A 22,421-nucleotide genomic window follows, 5' to 3' on the forward strand; every position below is an offset into this window, starting at 1 on the left:
AATTTAGGAATCGGACCGAGTTGGTGCGAGCGGATCTCGAGTAAATATGCTCTCTTTTGAACACGGAAAAAAGTTCTGAAATAGCATTGTGAATCGAAATGGGACATATAAAATCACAACAAACACAATTTAACAATAAAACGTAATCAAAAATGTGGTACTGGACCATTGTAGAGCATATAATATGCCAAAATATCAAGAAAAGTGATCAAATAATTCACCGAATCGTTTACTAAAACCGTTCTTTGAACTGTGTAAAGGTGAAATGAACTGTTTGAAGGAACCGATTCGAGAAATGAGTCAGATTTCCCACCGCCATTATGAATGCACAGGGTTAATGTTAAAACTGGAAATCGAAAGTTGGTTTTTGTGCTGCATAAGAATTTTTAAACGTTACCTACTTCCAAAGGTCAGGATTTACAAAAGTTTCCCTCTTATATGCATTTTATCGTTTAAGTCTAAAAATATTGGCTTGATTTTTAAAAGATTTGAATAGCCTTTCCCTTTCCTCAAACACTAGTACTTGCAAAGGTGCAAATGAACAGTGGCAAGAGGTAAGTTTCAGGTTAAAATGTATACTATATGTTCCTTTGTCTCAAGTTGTAGAGCATTGCGTTAGCAACGCAAGGTTGTGGGTTTGATTCCCAGGGAACACAGGTTAGGTAAAAAAATGTTAGCCTGAATGCACTGTAAGTGGCTTTGGATAAAAGCGTCTGCTAAACGCATAAATGTATTTATTTAATTTAATTATGTATGTATATATATATATATATATATATATATAGTCAAACATTGAAATGCTTGATGGATAGTTACGTAAAATAATAATAAACGCCACAATTACCTATGCAAATAGATATTTAATAAATATTAATATTATATATATATATATATATATATATATATATATATATATATATATATATATATATACACACACACACACACACACACACACAGTACAGGCCAAAAGTTTGGACACACCTTCTCATTCAAATAGTTTTCTTTATTTTCATGACTATGAAAATTGTAGATTCACACTGAAGGCATCAAAACTATGAATTAACACATGTGGAATTATATACATAACAAAAAAAGTGTGAAACAACTGAAAATATGTCATATTCTAGGTTCTTCAAAGTAGCCACCTTTTGCTTTGATTACTGCTTTGCACACTCTTGGCATTCTCTTGATGAGCTTCAAGAGGTAGTCACCTGAAGTGGTCTTCCAACAGTCTTGAAGTTCCCAGAGAGATGCTTAGCACTTGTTGGCCTTTTTGCCTTCTGTCTGCGGTCCAGCTCACCCCTAAACCATCTCGATTGGGTTCAGGTCCGGTGACTGTGGAGGCCAGGTCATCTGGCGCAGCACCCCATCACTCTCCTTCTTTGTCAAATAGCCCATGATGCCTTCAGTGTGACTCTACAATTTTCATAGTGATGAAAATAAAGAAAACTCTTTAAATGAGAAGGTGTGTCCAAACTATTGTTCTGTACTGTATATATATATATATATATATATATATAAAATGTATTAAAATATTCATATGCAGATATCACAATCTTAATGGGTTAAATCTTGAAAGCTGACCAACATTGCAAAAAAAGCACACCAAGGTAGAATACATCTGAATAAAGTCCGCACATTAAGTTGGAAGTTAATTCGCAAAAAAAAGTGTGAAAAAAAAAACTTTCAAGCACTGTAGTCATTTGTAACTGCATTGTTTTATTGCCTCTGCATACATCCAATACCCAATATGCAAATTAGCAACATGAAGCTTTTTCAAGAGCCAACAACATTTTTAAAAATTAGGATTCATTTACTTTACATATAATACATTTTTTCACATGTTAATAAATACCATAAAATCTGTCAAACATTTTAGTCTAAATAACTCTTTGACCATGTGTATGTTTTCATTCACAGTTATCTGTACTTAAAAACAACAACAAAAAAAATCTGTGCCCATCTATACAGCATAACGGTGACTAAAATGAAATGTACACTTAGGAAAAAGGCATGTTCATTTGCAATATTGATGTTACGAGCATGACAACGTGCTCCCGCTGTTAATCAGCACCGGTGTCTGTTGACAGTGCTGAAACGATTTCTCGTGGTATAAAACTTTACAAAGACAATTATAAATAACACACTCTGCAAACATAAGAAAACTCTGTGGATGTGTAAAGCTGTTGCATGAGAAGTTAAAAAAGGCATGTTGCTCCAAGCCTGGAGAAAGTGGAATATGACACCAAACCTTGGTGGTAGATAATTAAATGTGAAAATGGGCACCAATTCTTCATCTGCTCTGATACCAAATAAAGTCAGAAAAGCAGTGGGTGCCTTAACTGTTCATAAATCCAATTACCAACCAATAAATGCACAACGCACTTGATTGTACATCAATGCATATTGTGTGTAGATAGATATTCTTATGAATTATCTGCATTGAGGAAGTTTACATACTAATATATACTTCACTGCTTTTTGTAAACTATAATACAAGTATCAGGTATTCATGGATTATAAATGATTGTAAACTGATTTTAGGATATATGTGTGGCAACGCTGCTCGAGACAAATGGAAACAACAGTGAAGTGCGTAATATTGAGATCGTTGCGTTCCCTGCAAACACCAGTATCTCTAATATCAGGTGGCTACTGACAGATTTGAAAATTGTGCAATTGTTGATGCTACAAACACAACGTGTCGGTCGCTGAGGATGTCTGTGACAATTACAGAAGTCTACCACATGCTTATCTGTGAACCACACCTAAAGACTTCATTCATCTGTTTCATGGAGGTCTGTTGCTTATACGTTTATCCAAAAACCTTTAGTCCATGAAAACGTAACCGGTGATTAAACCAGACGTTGTCTGAAAAACAAGACTGGCTTTTCGTAAGATCATTAGTCTCAGACTTCCTCAACATCAGCAGGATTGATATGTCCCTTTTCAAAACCAAAAAAAAAAAAATCATTCTGAATGAGAGAACGTCTTGCACAAAACCAACGCCCTGAGTCGTGCCAGGAGAACTCGTAAACATCCCAAACAGCATTTTTTTACACTCCCTGCAGTGAAACTGGGAACGTCTGGCAGTCAGAAGCGTTTCGCCATTGTTATGCTAAGCCCAGTTGAGGCTGAATCCCTTAGAGAGCACCACCGCCTCCAGGTCTTTATCCTCTTCTTTCTCCCGGAGTCTCTGCTCCTCCAACAGGGCCACCAGAGAATCTCTTTGCTCGACTACCTCCAACATTTCATTCAGAATCTGTTTCTCCTCTGCAAGTTCCTCCTCGGTCTTCAGATGGTCTGCAGAGAGTGAAAAATTTATTGTATCACTTTTTTTGGTTTAATAGTATGATCAGGCCTATACTGGAGCACAAAGTACCATCTACTGCCATGCGTTCTCGGAGTTCCTGCTGCAGTCGACTCTGTCTGTCCTCCAACTCCAGCTCACGAGCACTGCGGAGAGGAAGGAAGAAGTAGAATTGAATGGAAGAAGGGAAAAAATGTCTATTAAGCTACAGAGATCTTTGATGTTCAAAGATATTGGATTCCTTGATGAAACATGGAAATTAAGGAACCATCTGCCATTAAAGCCTCTTGATGTTTGGTTTAAGCTTGACGGTCCAGACAAACACGAGGGTCTGGATGAGCAGATGTACTTTTAAGTCATGTACTTTGAGAAGAACTAAAGCAAACGTTAAAAGCACTGTTGGATCTTCTTTTATTTGGTTGATCAGTTTTATTGTTAAACTTCTTGCACTGTTATTAAAATTCTATTTAATAATTACATACTATTTAATAATTACATACTAGCAAATTCTCTCTAATAATTATATTCATATTAAGGTAGCTTCACTACCTTAAAATGTACATTGTAAAAATGGATATTCATTTTGAGATTTGCTAAAGATTAAATTTAAGTCTTATAAAGTTATAAATGCATTTAATATTAACTCTTAAGTGAGCACTTCTACATTCTGGAAAATCTAAATGTAAAAGCAGGGGAAACAAGCACACGTAGTTACATATCCAATACTGTCCGACTGAACTTAAGAGTTGATGACAAATGTGATGCAGCCAAGAACTGCAAAACTGTTAATATCTCCCTATGGAAATTCCACAAACATGGTTTTTCTTTTCTTGATGAAAAACACTTCGTAATTTGGGTTTTGTTGATGAAACTGTCCTTTCGCCTGAACGTATGGGCCATTTGGTGCTCATCTTTGAGTCACAGTTGATTACATCTGTGGCACAGTCACTATGTAATTGGATCTCGTATCCACACAATGTAAACAGAACAAAACAGATTTAAATAAATGCATCTGGTATAATATTTCAGCACCATCTTGTTGCCTATGGCGAATCTGCCTTTTAGAGACCATAAGTTCTTGTTTAGAAAGACTAAGCATTTGTTCCTTTTGTCGAATAAAAACATCCAGACAACTTCAGACAATACACTAGAGTTTGTTAATATTACATAGGAAAAATAATAATAATAAATTAATGAAAATTAATAAATAAATAAACAAACAAATAATTAAGATTCACATACATTAAAATGCTTATTCTTAATTTTTAACTTAAAGGTTTTGGCTTATTTAATACAGTTAAAAAAAAACAATGTCAGAAAATTATCACAAATGTAAATGTGAAAACACCCTTCTCCTAAAAACATCAAGCTGGTTCAGCAGATATTTTTTCCCACTTTTGGCTGTTGTTTTGGAGAACAGTGTAATGGAAAATCTGTTGATTATATACATTTTTTTTATTCTCTGAGAAACATTAACATACAAGAATATGAGTTTCTTTTTAATGAATAAATAAATAAAGCTCTGATTTATTTTTATAGTTTGAAAAAAGTTATGTGAATAGAAATGTGGACAGAATAAAAAATTTAGTTAAAATTAAGAGTATTGAGCCATGGGAAATGGGCAATGAATCCTAAATTGGGTGTCTACTCACAATATCATCAGCTCCGATTCATAGCGCACCAAGGCATTCTTCTCCTGGACCAGTTTAAACCATTCCTGCATCAGCTTTGGATCGTCCTTTTTACCCATTCCTGCAAGAAGCAAAATGTAGAAGCATGAGGAACCTGGCAGTTAACCACTCGCTGACACCCACACAGCAAATGCGATGACAGCCAAGCCAGGATGTCTTTTTCAGGACAAGAGTAGGGTGGGAATGTGGAAGACCATGATGAGGTCGAGCCTGCCGGGTTCACAGAGGATGGCGTGGAGGTACGGCTTCTGATTGGACAGCATATCATGATCAATGCTGATCAGACTGGACTTCTGAGGCATTTGGTCTTTTTCAAGGCAGTGGATATTGCTTCAAACTTTGAAACCCTTTTTTGTAGGACTACATCTATTAATCATGAAAGCTACCCAATAATCCAAGGCAATGTCACAGGTATATGTCAAAAAGTGTGAACATCTAAATTCATCTAAACTTGGTTTTATCTTTGTGGGTAGTTTGCTCCAAGGAGGTTTACTCCACAAATTAAGTTACTCAACTGTATACAATTTTAGCCCAATGGCATGGCAATAATTACAGCCTATCATAAAGAAATGTTTCAGTTTCTTTACAAGTTCAGCTCTGACTGAATAAGTCAACAGCTGACTGTATTGGTGGCAAAGTGTTAGAAATAATTTGGACTCTTATAAACAATATTATTATTATTATTTACAACCTGGAACATTCCTTTAAAAAGGGCTATGGGTTAAACTTGTGACTCAGTTTTCTTCACCTGCAGTGCAGTTAGACGTTCCTCTAACATACTGCATGAGGTAAAAAGCCTCATGCCATGTGCTGAAGTCCATGATCAATGCAGAACACTGTCAACCGGCTGTATGTGGGAACAACTGTACATGTCAGCCCATGCTAGTACAGTCCCAGAGATCTATAAAAATCCCATCCTTACACTCACATACATAAACACACTAGTGAAGCCAAGCACTGAGATGAGCCATCACACGGCAAACCTGGATGCAACATGACGTACTTATAGCTGACGGAGAGCAACACAAAAGGGAAAAAGACAGTACACACATAAATCGAAAAGGCTGTGCTCGCGGTTGCTGGCCTTGATTGTTTTAAACACACAGAGGCAAAGTAGAGGTCCTCAGACATAAGAACAGTGAGAGACAGGGACAACGGAGGACAGGGAGGCTAAACTTATCCAGAGGGACGCACTGTGAGTGGCCTCCCCCACACTCAGCCCCATGCTTTTCCCAAGAGGAACAGAGAAAGAAGAACCACAGTTAGAACAGTCATAGAACAGCCACGCTAATGTCGTGCCAAAAGAGCAGTTTTATACAGGCATAGTTGCGGTATTTTTCGGACTATAAGTCGCACCTGAGTATAAGTTGCATCAGTCGGAAAATACGTCATGATGAGGAAAAAAACATATATAAGTCGCATTGGACTATAAGTCGCATTTATTTAGAACCAAGAATCAAGAGAAAACATTACCGTTTGCAGTCGCAGTACCAGCCAAACTATGAAAAAAAGTGTGACTTATAGTCCGGAAAATACGGTACACACATCAGATTACAAACTGACAAAAACACAATGTTGCCAAACTTTTGCGCTACAGCATGTAAAGTCAACATGAAATGTAAAAAGCTTATTTATTGTGATATTTCAACCAGAAATGTACTGAGAACAGAATATATGTAATAATATCAGAATATATATAAAACACAAATTTATAAAATAAAATGTCAGTCAGTTCTAATTAAGTTCGTGTTGACTTAAAATTTGAATGTAATGGTAAGACAAAGACATAAAAATTACTACAAAGTTTGGAGACCTCACTTTCCTATTGTGTTCCCCTTACACATGCTATCCTTCATAACAAATTAACAGTGTTATGGAAGCATATGAACACACAGTGAATATATATTCGATGGATTACCACAATACAGCTCTGTAAAGGTGCTGTGAGGTTGGGACAGTTTTAGAACTTGGTTTGAGCTGATGACAATCATGCTGTTAATTAAATTCACACTTACAGTCAGCAAAGCAGTTTCCCCCAAAATAGACACTAATGATCTGTGTCATCATATTACTGTAGGTCTGCTCTAATGTACTAATTAAAACTCCATATATGCTCATCCTCTTTAGAAAGTCTTAAGTGTATATAAAATAAAAGTAGAAACTTGATCAATTAGGGAACCTAAATATAGGCCTAACTTAAGCAGCTACTGCTGAGGGCTGGGCGATATACCAAACATTTACCACATATTCGATTTTTTGTTGGTGATATAGAGTTTTAATAACATCTAATCTCAAAAACTAATTCTTTAAAATTTCCTGATTCATTAGTCAATTTGGGGCAGATGTTCATGAAGATCCTTGAATAGGACACTACATGTTTTAAAATATAATAAATAGCATTCCTGATTATTACAATGTATTATTTCTTTAGATATGAATGATTTTAATTATAAATGCCACTAAATAATAATGACTTTGTGATACCAAATCAAATAAAAAACTGAAAAATAAATTATATAAAATATATTTATATATTAAAAAACATCAAAAGTTAAATTAAAAAAATATATATATAGATAGATAGATAACATATTTCACAACAGAAGCATCAATTGACTCATGGAATCGAATATTGGCAAAAGACTGAAAAATATCGTCCAGCCAGCCAGTTGTTCACCTGCTACAAATTTCTATTTGTACATCAGAAGCACTGACGCAATCTGCTGGGGGAAATCCACTAAGCCTGGACACACATGGGCAGGGGAGAGGACTTTGTAGTTGAAGGGAAAAAGCTGTACTCCACTGGTCCAGTGGGTTGTCAAAGTAACGCTGCTGGCCATGTTTTAATGGTAACAGCTTGCCGGTGGAAAACATGATGGGGTTTACGTTACCTTCAGGGGCACAGCAGGGGCAGAGGTACAGGGCTCTTCGGCGAGGGGTCCCGACATAGGGCTCAACTTCCACAAGAGAGGAAAGTTATGTAAGAGAGAGAGAAAGAGAAAGAGAGTGCAATAGCAGAGAGAGAGAGAGTGAGCAGAGCGTTGGAGGTGACCAGGATGAAATCAAGAAAGAGGAGAGAAAGAAAGAGATGTGGAAGAGAAATAAAAGTGAGGAGCGAAATCAAAAAGAGAAAGAACTATTGGGAGAAACTGAAAGCAGCAGTGTGATGTGACGTATTGGAAGGAAATGACACAGGACAGAGCGCATGAATGAACATGAATGAACTGAGAAAGAGACGTGAAATATCATGCTACTCTTTGAACTTTTCCTTCTGTGCACTACTGAGGGCAAATAAGTGGCAACTCAAGAGCAGACCTAATGACTTCACGGGCTACATCAAAGAAGTACAGTATGTAACTGCAGCTCTCCTAAAAGCTAAGGTTGAATTATTATATCATCTTTGGGGATATTCGTGGGTGCAAAATATATTTCTCAATCCTCTCACTACGTCTGATGTGGAAATCAGCAATCTATACGACGGGTGTCAATTCAGCCACAAGAGGAAAAAGAGCTCTAGACAAAAAATGCATCAAATGAACGTTAGAAGAATGATTGGCACCAGAGTAAATGATTTTGCCAGTGATGCATGGGAGCAAATTAAAAGCCTGATCCTTGTACAATGCTTTATGCTCTGCAAAGCTAGGGATGACGGAATGGTCTTTAAAATGCTGAAACAATTAGATGTCTGGCAATTTACAACAAGGGGCCATCACAGAGGAGTTTGTTAACGCAACCCTTGAATGCTCAAATTCGACATTGTTTGCATTCAGAAGTGGCTGAAACTAATCAGCACTAATGTAACAGTCTTATGTGAAGGCTGGTTTAGTTTCCTATTCTATGCAAGTGAGCACTAGTCTGACCCTATCAACATGTAAAAAGCAAATAGACATTAAAAGGGGTATTTCATTCAAAGGTTTTGCATCTAATATGCACTGAGTACTCATCTCATTTTGCTGGCTCATTCTCTGCAGTTATGGGAAGAATTGGTAACAACTTATCCATGAAAAGCAACAAGCTCACATTCTTTTGCAGACATGCATGGAAACAACCCACGGGAAACAAGCCACAAACTAATGTACACCCATGCAAAGTTACACAGAAATCAACAAAATCTTTCTAGGTTTGTTTTTAATTTTTTTTAAATCGACTACAAAATGGGGACAACTTTATTGTTTCGAATATGACGACCAAGTTTTCCCGCTATGCCCGAGTGTGTTTTTGAGCTAGGATTACAAGAAATCCACCAACTGTTAGCAGGTCCACCACCAACTAGGTTGTGATGAAAAACCTCGCTTTTACAGGAAAATCAGTCCAAGCAAACAGCACATATATTAGCCATTTAATCTATGTGCAACATTTACAAAAATTAAAGAAAACGTAGCCACAAGAAGCAATTATGGGGTTGCAGCATTAAAACACCAAACAGAAGTCTTATCAACTTTAGTAAATTTTGCTTGCTTTAGGATTTCATATGCTGTTTCCATCAAAATCTTCATATAATTTACCAGAACATTATAAAATGTGAATATGTTGTACTTACCTGGGTTTTCTAATTAAACAATTGTTGATATATACTCTTAGCATGTGTAAAGACCCATAAACTAATGCCTAAAATAACCCTTATTACCTTGCAACATCTTGTTGCATTGAAAAAGATTCAGAAGATGGTTTAAAGGTCCCCTTTTTTGCGCTTTTTTGAAGCTTTGATTGTGTTTACAGTGTGCAATATAACACACAATTCACCTATCTGTATACCGCTGTTTTCACTGTCATAAAAACGGCTGATGACTTCCTTGTTCTATAAAGTCCCTCCTTCAGAAATACGTAACGAGTTCTGATTGGGCCAGCGGTTCCTCTGTGTTGTGATTCAACAGCAGCTTAGAGCACGCTGCCCTCCTGGAAACGCGCGATTGGGCTAGTTTTGAGAAGAAAGTGGGCAGGAACATGTGCTGGAGATGTACTTATAATCACAGGAGCGTTTTTACTGACGAGATGCGCATGAAAATCGCATTCGTTTTTTTGCACAGCCCTAACATCTAGTTAACAAAGCTAAACAGCGTTGCCCTTTGTGTAATAAGTTACAGAAACTGTTACACGCAACTTAAATAATAAAATACACTTACCGGTTGTGGTCCATAAACAACGCCTTCTCCAGACAAAGAGGGAACTGCTCCATCTTTCAAGAATAATCTTTGTGCGAATCCGGCATCAAACTGATTGAGATTGAGGAAGCTGTCCTCAGCAAAATGTGCTGCACATAGTTTTACATGTGGATTATAATTTTCGGGAACATAAATTGTAACCATTAATCTCCAAGTACAGCGTCCCTGGGAAGCCCAAACAAAGATGATTGGACTCCATGATGAAAATAACAGCGTTTCAACGACATGGCAAACACAAACGCAGCTCTTCCTCTTCTCCATCGGAGCGCAACAAGACCATGCCCCCCTTTTTGTGAATTCATGTGGATGGAGGTTAGTCAAAAAACGGTTCTAGTGACGTCATTACTGCAGGAACTAGAGGGCTGTAGTCCAAACGGGTCATTTTTTGAAGGGGATTTCTGTTAAATAAAATCTCGCTTGGCATTGAACTTTGAGCTTTAGAATTTTACAGATATTATTTATACTCTAACAAGAACATTGCACACTAACTCAAGTTTAAAACATGGGATCACGAAGAAGGGGACCTTTAAACAATGCCTCAATGTCCTTTGAAAACAATGGGTAATTTATACACCATCACAAACAGCGCTCCACGCTATCTTCTGTCTGCGTGGATGATCTTGGCATGGCTTGCCTGTAACTTCACAGTGTGATCAACAAAACACCACAAGACAATACAGTCATTCAAACAAGCACTCAACAGATCCACAGCATGAGATATAAGGTTAGGGAACACAGTGAAGACGAGCCACACGATTAGATCAATTGCAATCAGAAATGATGCACTGAACACTGGGATCTCTCGGGGTCTCTATGCAACTGAGCAGGTATGGGAGGAAAATATGAAAGCTAAAGTGCTGGCGGCTAAAACAAACAGCCATAGGCAGCTACAGAAGACTAGAGGGGAGGGGCTTAATCAGGATTGCAAGCTAGCTACATTTATTTGATTGTTTAAGCATTTTGGATTTCAGATGCTGCTATATACTAATGGCACATTTTTAGTTTGCAAACTTTGATTAAAACTAAAAACAAGCAAGTATAATGCCAGAGCCATTTGCAAGCGACCAATTTTTGGTTAAAATAATAAATAATAAATGTTTGGTTTAATAAATAGTTTATAAAAATGATACAATCCTTAAAACTGAAACATGTGTATATATGTGTGTATATATATATATATATATATATATATATATGTGTGTGTGTGTGTGTGTGTGTGTATATATACATAGTATATATTAAGTGAATTAACATTACATTTTGCAGGGCATGTGACAGTATTTAGGCAGAGGGAAGACTCAGTAAGTACAGGGGGAAAAAAGGGCATCAGATGTTAGTCCATCTCAAGCAACAGATTTGAAATACATACCGCCCAGATGCAAATCCAGGATCTCACTGTAATTAGACTCTCCCCAATAGTCTATAATAAGGATATATTAGAAACATGTTACTGCACACACAGGCACAGCCAGTAGCTTCAAGTGATGCATATGTTGCACACAAACACACACACGCTCACACAGTAAGGTATGCTGAATACACACATCACACTTGTTATTTGGCATGTGAACACATGTAGTTACTTGCATTTATATTGCATGTCCTGTAATGGTAGATGAGCTCATGGATTTGTTGCATTGCTGTGTTCCGCCACAAGAAAAAAACTAATACGTTTTTCTATCTAAAACCCTTGTTTTAATTAAACACCCTTCTACCTATTTATCTAGAATCTATCTAAAACTCGTTATTCAATCTATATCAGGCATTTTAACTCTAAATATTACAGATAATCTGTACAGTTTGTGAATATATGATATACTAAAGAACAAAACATGAATATAGCATTTAACAGATGACTTACAACGATAGGATCCACAAAACAGAATGATATAGATTAAAAACTGAAGAAACAGACTATTTATCATTTATAGTGGCTCACATCCAGTGAGGCAGCATGCAAATCTATGTTTGGCATGACCGGACTGACGGGGCATGCAGTTGAGACACACATGAGGAGAGACCAGGATGTTTGTCTTGAGAATGGCATGATATGCAGAGATGACTACAACAACTACTAAAGTTATGACCATGGATACCTGAGCGCCTCTTACGCTGTTTTGGACTAACACTAGTACCTTTATACAACCCTTAGAGAGAGTAAAGAATAAAAAGAGATTAAGAAACACTAGATAATAAAGATGTGATGGAGGGGAGAGAGGAGGCAAAATTGATCATTTTTCTTCTACTGCCTATAATTACCCTACTGCCAGAGAATCACAAATCACAGATCCATACATTTTAATTTGTTACAGCTACAGCTACTTGATTTTGAATCCAATAATGGAAGAGATTTGAGCAATTCTCTCAGATGTTACTGTAGTACATATCAAAAGGAAAATCCAAATTTGTGATAGCTTGTCATGTGCAATTAAATGCAGAAAACACATGAAATATAATAAGAACAGCCATTTAATTATTTTACAGAGATTTCAGATATACAGCCAATCGTGTGTCAGGTACAACACCTTGGACTAAGTAGTTTTAAATATATATATATACAGTACAGACCAAAAGTTTGGACACACCTTCTCATTCAAAGAGTTTTCTTTATTTTCATGACTATGAAAATTGTAGAGTCACACTGAAGGCATCAAGGGCTATTTGACCAAGAAGGAGAGTGATGGGGTGCTGCGCCAGATGACCTGGCCTCCACAGTCACCGGACCTGAACCCAATCGAGATGGTTTAGGGGTGAGCTGGACCGCAGACAGAAGGCAAAAGGGCCAACAAGTGCTAAGCATCTCTCTGGGAACTCCTTCAAGACTGTTGAAAGACCATTTCAGGTGACTACCTCTTGAAGCTCATCAAGAGAATGCCAAGAGTGTGCAGGCAGTAATCAAAGCAAAAGGTGGCTACTTTGAAGAACATAGAATATGACATATTTTCAGTTGTTTCACACTTTTTTGTTATGTATATAATTCCATATATAATTCCACATGTGTTAATTCATAGTTTTGATGCCTTCAGTTTGAATCTACAATTTTCATAGTCATGAAAATAAAGAAAACTCTTTGAATGAGAAGGTGTGTCCAAACTTTTGGTCTGTACTGTATATATATATATATAAAACAAAAATAAACTATATTGAGATTCACTGGCAGCTCAACTGGAAAGCTCAAAAAGCAAGTTTGACAAATAATTTAGAAAAAAAAAAAGATATCCACTACAAAAAAAAAAGTCTATGAATTTCAAGGTTTTAATAACTGTCATTGCCTATTCCAGGCCTGATAATCACAATTCCGTGACATTTCCAGGTTTTCTGTAACCATATGAATGTAATGGAAATGTTATGTCTATGTTGAGCCTGGTGTCACAAATTTAGTGATTAAATAAAACCTACTAGCAAGGTTTGTATATGAAAAAAAGGCATCACATTACTATGCATCAGAATACTTATCCTAGTTAATCATAAGGCAAATAATGCAAAAACATCATTTTAAGCCTGCACTGTAGTTTGAAGCTTGAATCTAGAAACAACAGCAAGCAGCGCTCTGACCTAAAGACCAAAGTATTACTACAAAGAAAAGCATGAGATATGAAGATCTGCTCCAAGGCTTTAACCCTTCAGCAGCACATCTGAGGAAACATTCAGATTGAAGTGAGACTTAAAGAGAGAAATACCTGCTTCCCCTCGCAACGCCTTTTCCACAGCAACACCTCTCTCCTCTAACTGCCGCTGTTTCTCTTCCACTTGCTCCAGCTGCCTCTGAATGATCTGAGGAATCAAAAAGCAGCTTCTTGTTAATTTTTTAATTTTACACTCTTTTCTTCTGCATAGCTATGGCTGAAATTCAACTTTCTGACAACCTCATGGAAAAAAAGTCATTAGTATGCTTTCACCTGGGCTCTGTGGAGTCTCTTGAGCTCCTCTTGCTTGGCCTGCCTCCGAGCAGCTTTCTGTACTCTTCTTGTTAACTTGGCATTAAGTTCCTCCTCCGTGTATGTTTTCTGCAATAGGAAATTAAAAATCAGATCCTGCGCTCTTGTAACCAGTGTCCAGTTGCAGATGGATCCTTGCCTGGCATCTCATAGATGTCTAAGGCAGGGATTTGTGGAATAGAAGACTACAGCAGAGTCTAAAACAGAGCCTAATGTCAAAGCTAGGAACTGCTACAACATACTAAATACTTTTGACTGACATTTCTAAAGCACCTCTAGATGCGATTTTAGCATTATAATCAAGTCACAGAAATTAAATATAACTTTTTATCACAATAATGGTACTGTTTATGTATTATTTGCTGGAAATTCAACAAATAATTAAAAACACTTAAGTATGTTAAGTACTCCATAAAAAAAAATGACTACACCTTACATAAGCACAAAAAAGACTCAAAACAATACAAACAAAAAAGACTTAACTCAAACTTTAAATTTGCAGACTGACAGATAGATAGATAGATAGATAGATAGATAGATAGATAGATAGATAGATAGATAGATTTCTTTGTGTATTTCATTGGTATATTGCACAGAGCCAATAAATTGTAACAGTGTAAGACAGACATAGACTGAAAAATTATTGACTGGAGTTTCTTCAAGAAAGTTTAGTAGAAGCTATGAAACAAGAAAAACGAGTTGGTACACAGTATAGAAAACATCCTCCAACAGAAAGGGGGCGCTTTAGCCTTCGCCATGCTGCAGAAAATGGTTAGTAAAATAAAGCAAACATTGACCAACAATAACAGATGGGGGGTTAGGCATGACGGTGTGATATGGCAAACGTAAAACGGGTAGACCAATGGGAATGAATGAACACACTACCTTTGTGGCATACGATCTCTTGAACGCCAGTGCATGAGGTACATAAACAGACTTAAATAAATTAAAGAAAACAAACAAAACAAAAATTATGTGATTAGATGGGTTAATGTACAATTAAACAAAATCAGGATTCTATGACAACAAACAAAAACAAGAGTTAACATTTAAGGATGCTGGGATGAGTGCAAAAGTACAAATTAATGCGACCGTGTTTTGTGCAACACAATTAAACTAAGGGTCCAAAATTAACCCCCGGTAACTAAACTGAATATTTCACAGACAGAATGTGAAATATTCATCACATTAACCAACAAAACTAGTAAGAAATATATATATAAGTTATGATAGTCAGATGAACACTGCACTCTAAAAGTGCCTAAATATATATGTCAAATTATTTTTGGTGGACACCAGAATATGATTTTTTTTTGTCCTTCTACACATCTAGCCCCAATCTGTCTATTCACCTTCAGACAAACACAGCAAGGCTGAAGAAACTTGATTTCTTACAGGTTACGAATGAAATACAATACAGAAATACAAAATAGAAAAATATTTTTTACATGTGCTTATCTAAAATATTTACTGGTTTGTTGCCATAGTGTTGCAATCATGTTCTGTCTGAAACCAAGTAGCTTCTAGCTGCTGTGCAATACATCACTGAAATACCTCCTCCTCTTTTCCTTTCTCTTTCTCCACATCCTTCATTTTCACAATCTTTTCTTTGACTCTTCGTTCGTTCTCCCTCTCTTTTGACCTTTCCTTGCCCTTCTTTGTTACTCTTTTTCCTTTTTCCTTTGCCCTGTCCTTATCCTTCTCTTTGGATTTCTCATCTTTTTTCAAATCTGATACCAAGTCAAACAGGTCCATATGACGCTGAGAAGAGTAAAAGATTTCATTAAAATCGGAGACTCTGCAGAGAGAAAACATTTGACTCAAATGAGGAAAAACAGCCATTTATATTATATACTTACATCACCCTTGGACTTCTGAGAGGATCTTTCCAGTACATCATCACAGGAGAGATCAGAGTCCTCAGAAAAGCTCAGATTTCTCCTCAGACGTAAATCTACATCAGTAAATTAGAGAGAAATTTGCATAAGAAAATCACCAGATAAAAGAGTCTTTGAGAAAACATGTGTAAGTCAAAATATACTCATTAATATTCTGCAAGATTTTAACACAACACATGAGGGTCTGACGTGAGCCTGAATGAGAACTGGTCGGCATTTTCACAGGCATGCTTCAGGCATGAAGGTATGGAATTTAATGATGCCTCTTAATATACTGTACCTTGCATTGACCAAATTCTAAGGTACATATTACTTTTTTTTTAAAGGGGAAACCCAGAATGCACTGCAACAATTACAGGAAACAAATACATCCAAATATGTGGATTAGGAAAGATGTCGATTAAAGACCAACAAATCTTTCAAGCAACACCATGAAGTATTAATAGCTCAATGTGTGTGTGTGTGTGTATATATATACACACACACACACACACACACACACACACATGTTGTGCAATGCACTTTTGCTTATTATAGGTACCACAAAATTATTTTAGCAATATGTTAACAGTAGAGTCTGCTGGAATCATCTGAGAGTCAAATCGAAGGTTTTGATGCTGTTTTGGAAAGGAGCTGCCTATTTAGGATTTATACTAGATTTTGGAATAGAGCTGGTATAGACAATGATGAATTCTGACAAAGGGGAGTTATTCAAATGAAAAAATTCTAGCTGACCTGAGGACCTGTCCAGTGGTGATTCTTTCTTCTTCCCAGAGTCTTCAGTTGTAGAGCTGGAGGATGTGCTTAGGCATGACTTGTCGTCTTTTTTCTTTTTGTCCTTCTTGTAACCAGAGAACACCGCCTTCCACAGGGACTTGTGTTTGGGTGGGGTCTCTTCTGTGCCAGAGAGCCTTTCATTTTTGGCTTTCTTTTCTTTTTTGTTCTTGCGCGGAGAAAACAGTGAACTGCGCTTCTTGCTTTTGCCCCCTGTTGAGCTTTCTGAAGATGTGACAGAACTGTCCAAGGTCTTACTGGTCGGTGTGGTGAAGAAACGGTCAGGTAGTGTGTCTGTCTGCTTTTTGGACTCCAAAGCCTTCACTGCAGAGTCCTTGGGTGTGTTTGATTGCTTTTTGCTTTTCCCTGTTGTCTCAGGAACATTCCATGCTACTTTTGCCACAGCACCCTTGGCAGCATCTGATTCTTTCATCTTCGTAAGCTGCTTGGACATGGCGTCTTTCAGAGCTTGGCTCTTCACAGACTTTTCCCGCGCCCGCATTCGCTCTTCTGCAATCTCCTTGGCTTCAGGAGAAAAACGTTGGGGACCCTTTGCTGTCCGGGAAACACTACCAGGTATGTTGGGCTTGCCATTCTCCATTGCCAGTGCCAGGTGCAAAGGCGGCTTCTCACGGTTGACCTTGCTGGTTGGCGGGGTGTAAAATTTTTCCAGAACACTTGTGTCCGGAGTGCGGTCATCATACGTGTCTTCAACGTCGTCAGCAAATGGTATTTCTTCTACACACTCCACAAAAGACTTTCTCACTTCTTCACGTCGTGGTTTATTCGGTTCCTTAACTCTCATAACAACAGGTGGGTTATTTCCAGGGACTGGAACTGGAGCCACAAGTGGTTTTGGTTGAGGAGGACTAACTGGAGTCTTAGGTTTAGGGGGTGTAGTCTCAGGTTTAGGCTCCTCTGTGACTTCAAGAAGGTTATCCCAGGACACCTGGGACCTTTTGTTTTGGAAAGAAGCTGGTTCCTCATTAGGTGGAGGTGGTGGGGGACTGGAAGGAGGGGTAAGCATGGTAGAATCAGAGTTGTTGTAGCTGTCACTAGCTACTGTCTGACTTGTAGTCACGCTTCCATTAAGACCCAACCCTGAACTGCTGCTCAAGTCCTTCTTTTCAGAACCGCTACTCTTAGGTTCCACCGGAGATATAACCTGACCCTCCAAAGTAATGTTAATCCTGCGTATGACAGAACGGCCTGTGAAAGAAGGCTTCTGATCTTCAGACAAGTCCTCTGGGGTGTAAGACTTTGGAGATGGTGATCCAGGCGTTGGAGTTTTCACAAAGCTCTTCTCCACTGATGGTTTGCTTCGATCCAGAGGAGAGAGTCCTAAACTCTTTCTGATCTCTGCACTCTTCAACCAGAACTCCTCAATGAGGTCCGTTTTCTTGACGGGGGTTTCCTCAGGCACTGAATCTTTCAAGGGTTCATTGGTTCTCTTCTCAGAAGCAGGTTTAGCCAAAGGAGTGGAAGTGATAGCTGGGACTGGCTGAGTCCTGACAGGGGAGCTTGTGGAGAGGGGTGAGGGTGGCTCGTTGCAGGGTTGTGACTGAGTACATATTGGAGACAAAGGATTACCTGTTGGAGAGCAGGCACAAGGCTCATGCTGTACAGGAGATTTAAGAGACGTTGTTTCTGGTTGTGGAACAGGTTGGGAGCAGATGGGTGACAGTGCAATAATTTGAGCAGCAGGTGAATACGGACTTTTAGCATCAGGGCTAGGAGGCAAGGGAATGTTCGGTTTGACATCATCAAGAAGATAGGGCTCAGGAAAAAAACGTGCACCAGGAGATTTAACTAATACTACAGGAGAAATGTCTTTTACCTGTAGAAAGAGAAAATTAATGGTAAAATTTTATAGTATGAAGAGGCTTTTATCATTTTTAAATACCCAGCATACAAGTCAGACAAAGACATTTAGATCCCAGAGCCCTGTATCACCTCTTCAAATGGTAATGCAGGTTTTTGGATTGGGGACAGCACAACATCCACAATCAATTCCCTTGGATTTGCAGACGGTTTCTCTGCAAGGATAAATAAAACTGGCTCAAATATTGATGGACATTGAAAATCCCCTTGTGTTGAGATTTTAATCATCAAAGCCTGCGTAATTATGAAGCAATTGATTTAATGTGTTCAGAGACACAAGTTATGCAAGTGCATGAACATTTGCAATCATCAGTCTCAAACAGAAATGGAAAAGGCATGTAATTTATTTGATTATGATTAGGTTATGAATACCAGTGTTGGAAACGTGTCCCTGGATCTCTGCTTTGCCATTATCCACTGGAAGCATCACCACTTCATCTATGCAATGTGAGCGAGCTTCAGCCTCTGCATCTGAGGGAATGTCCTCTGTGATATTATAGAATTTAAAACATACATTTTTAAAGCAAACATTTTGTCCGCATGAATTTACAAAATGTATAAATAATATAAATTTAATAAATTACAAAAAGAGATAGTAACACAATCTTTTCAAAGACCAATGAAAGTAACTAACTTACTGTATGTAAAACAACATTATCTTATGTTTTTCAGTAGGCGACGATCTTTAAATGTAAAGACTGTTAACCTAATTTTATGTAGCAAAGTAGTGAAGGGGCTTTCAATTAATTAAATTCTAACAGTTAACTTTCTAAAGGCATAATGATATATCACCATAAAATGGCACATGGATTTGACAAACCTTGATCTATTTCAGTGCCTGGCTCAAAGTCAGGACTGCCGGCTTCTGCTTCTGGGTCATTATCCTCTTCACAGGGCTCTGGGATCACAGGAGAAGAAAAATAAGATGAATACAATGGTCAAAAGTCTAAAAGAAAAGGTAAAAACTATTAGCTATACTCAGGAATATTAGAAGTCCTTCAACATGCAGAAGGTGTTAGCAACACAGAACAGAGAAGGAATGAAGAATGTGTGCAAAAAACTAAAACAAGCACAGAATGTATCAATCATTTAGCTAACAAATGATGGTCTTGAGGGAACATTAAGTAAACACACAATGAGTGCACATGACAAAATGTAGAAATAAACAAACTGTATTAGCAGTTAAAAGCATGCAGGTCCATTTACACACAGTCAAATGAATGGGGCTCAAAACCAGCAGCTGTTGAGAAGGGGTGAGTAAAGAGTATGAAATGCAATGACACCAAACTGACCATTACAAACATAAATAAAGAGGGAAATTTAGCTGAGAGACCCCCTTCCACACACCACCACTTTTTTTGCATACATTAACTGTGTTATTTGAACTTCAGCAGAGATTATTTGCAAGCTTTGGAATCATTTGCAACCATTTTCAGTCTAATTCTTTCCTGCACTTCTGTGACATGCTCAAGGCTGTTGTATTCAAGCGTTTTGTGTGTGTCTGCTCTCTGAGCCAAAAAATACTCCGAAATGTTTTTAGTTCATTTTGGTTATGACCTCTCTGTGGCCTTGCACAGTACAGATATAGTGCCTTGTAATTATGTCACAACAAGCTCTTTGCATCCTCCACAGATGCACCACATGCATCCTGGGACAAAATAGATTTACACCTAAGATAATTTTATAATTTATACTATTTCAGAAGGAATATGTCAGATCAGATGCAGTGTGTGTTTGGATTAATATGAAGGATCTAAACACACCCTGCATGTCAGATGCAGTCTGTGTTTGGATTGAGCTGTAGGATAATAGCTATCACACCAGACATGGTTTCGCCACTCCAGCATGCAGTAGCGTCAACTTGTTTTTGCATGTTATGTTTCAACATGCAATCAATGTTCAACAATGATTGCAGTGGTGTTACATGTTCAGTAGTATTGTCATGCACTGATGTGTGTATGTATTAGCACTAATATAATGTGCTGGACTTGTTTTTCTTCTCTACCTCCAGACATCGAGTCCAACCAGGCTCTGACAGACTCATGACACATGGATTTGTGGGAGGGGGCTACAATTAAACCAATGGAAAATGAGAATGGGAACAGATACATGAAATACACAGACACAGCAAAACATAAAAACACATACATTCAAGAATAAATCAAAGAGATCCACAGAAAAAGGGGCATGTACTTAGTGTGCAATAATAATGCAATGTCACAACAATGACAAAGTGTGATATAGAAAAAATATTAAAGATGAAAGATTGCAGAAAGTATGATAAGCAAGCAAAACGGTATAGTAGATGAAACCTGATAAATTTACATCAACAAGCAATCACACACACACAAAAACCTCCTTTACACCTGGCAACATTCATCTCGATTGATCCAGCTAAAAGTGAACAGCGGAAAACACTAGGAGGAATTTTAAATTCTGTCAGATTCTGATAATTATTTGTATGCCAAATTTTTAATTCTGTACTATTTTGTCTAAAGAAATGCAATTGGGGATTAGGCATTATGAGACTATAATGTACAAAATTAAAAATAAATTAGTTTTTAAAGAGTAACTTTAAGTAAGTGCCACAGCAGATGATGGCAAAGGTAATCAAAATAGTGAAAAGGAGCAATGCATATTTAACATAAGATATCTATTGATGCATGTTAATACCAGGTTTAAACTGCACCATCTACTACCCCCTAAAAGCCACAGGCCACAGGCATGACTCCTCCACATGGGGTTACCTGTGGAGGAGGTGGGCTGTGTGAGCTTGGTGTTGTTCAGCGAGGGCTGAGAGCCTAAAGGTGACAGCAAGGGGACCCCAACCAGTCCTTCAGCGGGTTTGGATGTCCAGTGGTTGTCCATCTGGATGGCCAGAGGGTCTACTGGATGTATGGCTTGCTGGATGTGCAGGTTCCTAGCTGCATGGTGGCATTACGGGTAGCCATTAAGGTGACAGTCATTTTGTAGGATAAATTGGTGAGTCCATTAGCACGTCAAGAACAGAAATCCAATTTGTTTAAAAAGTAAAAAGGGTCCAGGTCACAAAAAGTTCCCATAGGCAGCAATGTGAGCAGAGAGTGAGATTCAGCAGCCATAAATGGTCAGACAGACACATTGAAGAAGACAAAAAGAGAGGAAAACATTATAGTTTAGAATAGACTGCGCCAATTTAGTATATACTTTAGAAAAGTAGCATGCATTAGAAAAGGCTCCTTCAAATATGACAGCAATTTTTTAAAAGCAACAATCAACTCTGTGGGTGCTTTCACACTTGAGCTTTTGTATCAATTTTAGTACACTTGATGTCAGGATTCAGTTCATTTATCTGGCGTGAAACCACAAACCATGTCTGAGTCAGCTTGAAACTGTAATCTGGGATATGGTTCACAAATGGATCACAGCCAGGCCAGATTAGTGAACTGCTAATGATAACAATTTGATCATTATACTAGGTCTATAATTCATTTCTCACACCTTCGCTGCAGAAATTTCATGCATTCTTGCATGCATTATTTTTAATAGACTCGAGCAGACCTTAACGCTGTTCTCTGTGTGTTAAATGAGTTTACCCAAAAATGAAACTTCATTTACTCACTCTCATGTCATTCCAAACCTCTACGACTTGTATGGCTTTATTCCATGAAACAAAAAAACAAAAAAAATCTATTTTTCTGTTGTGACCATATAACATAATCAATGGTAACAATAATGGTTTGGTAACCAACATTCTTCAAAATATCTTTAGCCTATGTTACACA

The 22,421-nt window shown here is 37.6% G+C and overlaps 1 protein-coding gene across 3 annotated transcripts in view; it reads right to left on the bottom strand.

Moving 5' to 3' along the window:
• Positions 1-3,057: 3,057 nt before the first annotated feature.
• Positions 3,058-22,421, bottom strand: part of LOC132156292 (protein-methionine sulfoxide oxidase mical3a) — a 107,176-nt gene continuing 87,812 nt past the window's right edge. Inside the window, exons 33-49 of one of the 3 annotated variants that reach the window (XM_059565234.1) lie at positions 21,405-21,581; positions 20,663-20,725; positions 19,478-19,555; positions 19,030-19,143; positions 18,730-18,812; positions 16,738-18,613; positions 15,964-16,058; positions 15,659-15,865; positions 14,990-15,040; positions 14,066-14,173; positions 13,847-13,940; positions 12,263-12,313; positions 11,536-11,586; positions 7,896-7,961; positions 4,966-5,065; positions 3,386-3,459; positions 3,058-3,306 (exon numbers count right to left, since the gene is read on the bottom strand). In XM_059565234.1, coding sequence (XP_059421217.1) covers positions 3,122-3,306; positions 3,386-3,459; positions 4,966-5,065; positions 7,896-7,961; positions 11,536-11,586; positions 12,263-12,313; positions 13,847-13,940; positions 14,066-14,173; positions 14,990-15,040; positions 15,659-15,865; positions 15,964-16,058; positions 16,738-18,613; positions 18,730-18,812; positions 19,030-19,143; positions 19,478-19,555; positions 20,663-20,725; positions 21,405-21,581 — 3,473 coding nt within the window. In that variant the 3' untranslated portion in view covers positions 3,058-3,121. The remainder of the gene's footprint in view (positions 3,307-3,385; positions 3,460-4,965; positions 5,066-7,895; positions 7,962-11,535; positions 11,587-12,262; positions 12,314-13,846; positions 13,941-14,065; positions 14,174-14,989; positions 15,041-15,658; positions 15,866-15,963; positions 16,059-16,737; positions 18,614-18,729; positions 18,813-19,029; positions 19,144-19,477; positions 19,556-20,662; positions 20,726-21,404; positions 21,582-22,421) is intronic. The other 2 variants (XM_059565232.1, XM_059565235.1) reach the window with 2 other exon arrangements.

This window comes from Carassius carassius, chromosome 13, assembly GCF_963082965.1.
Source record: "Carassius carassius chromosome 13, fCarCar2.1, whole genome shotgun sequence".
NCBI classification, from domain to species: domain Eukaryota; kingdom Metazoa; phylum Chordata; class Actinopteri; order Cypriniformes; family Cyprinidae; genus Carassius; species Carassius carassius.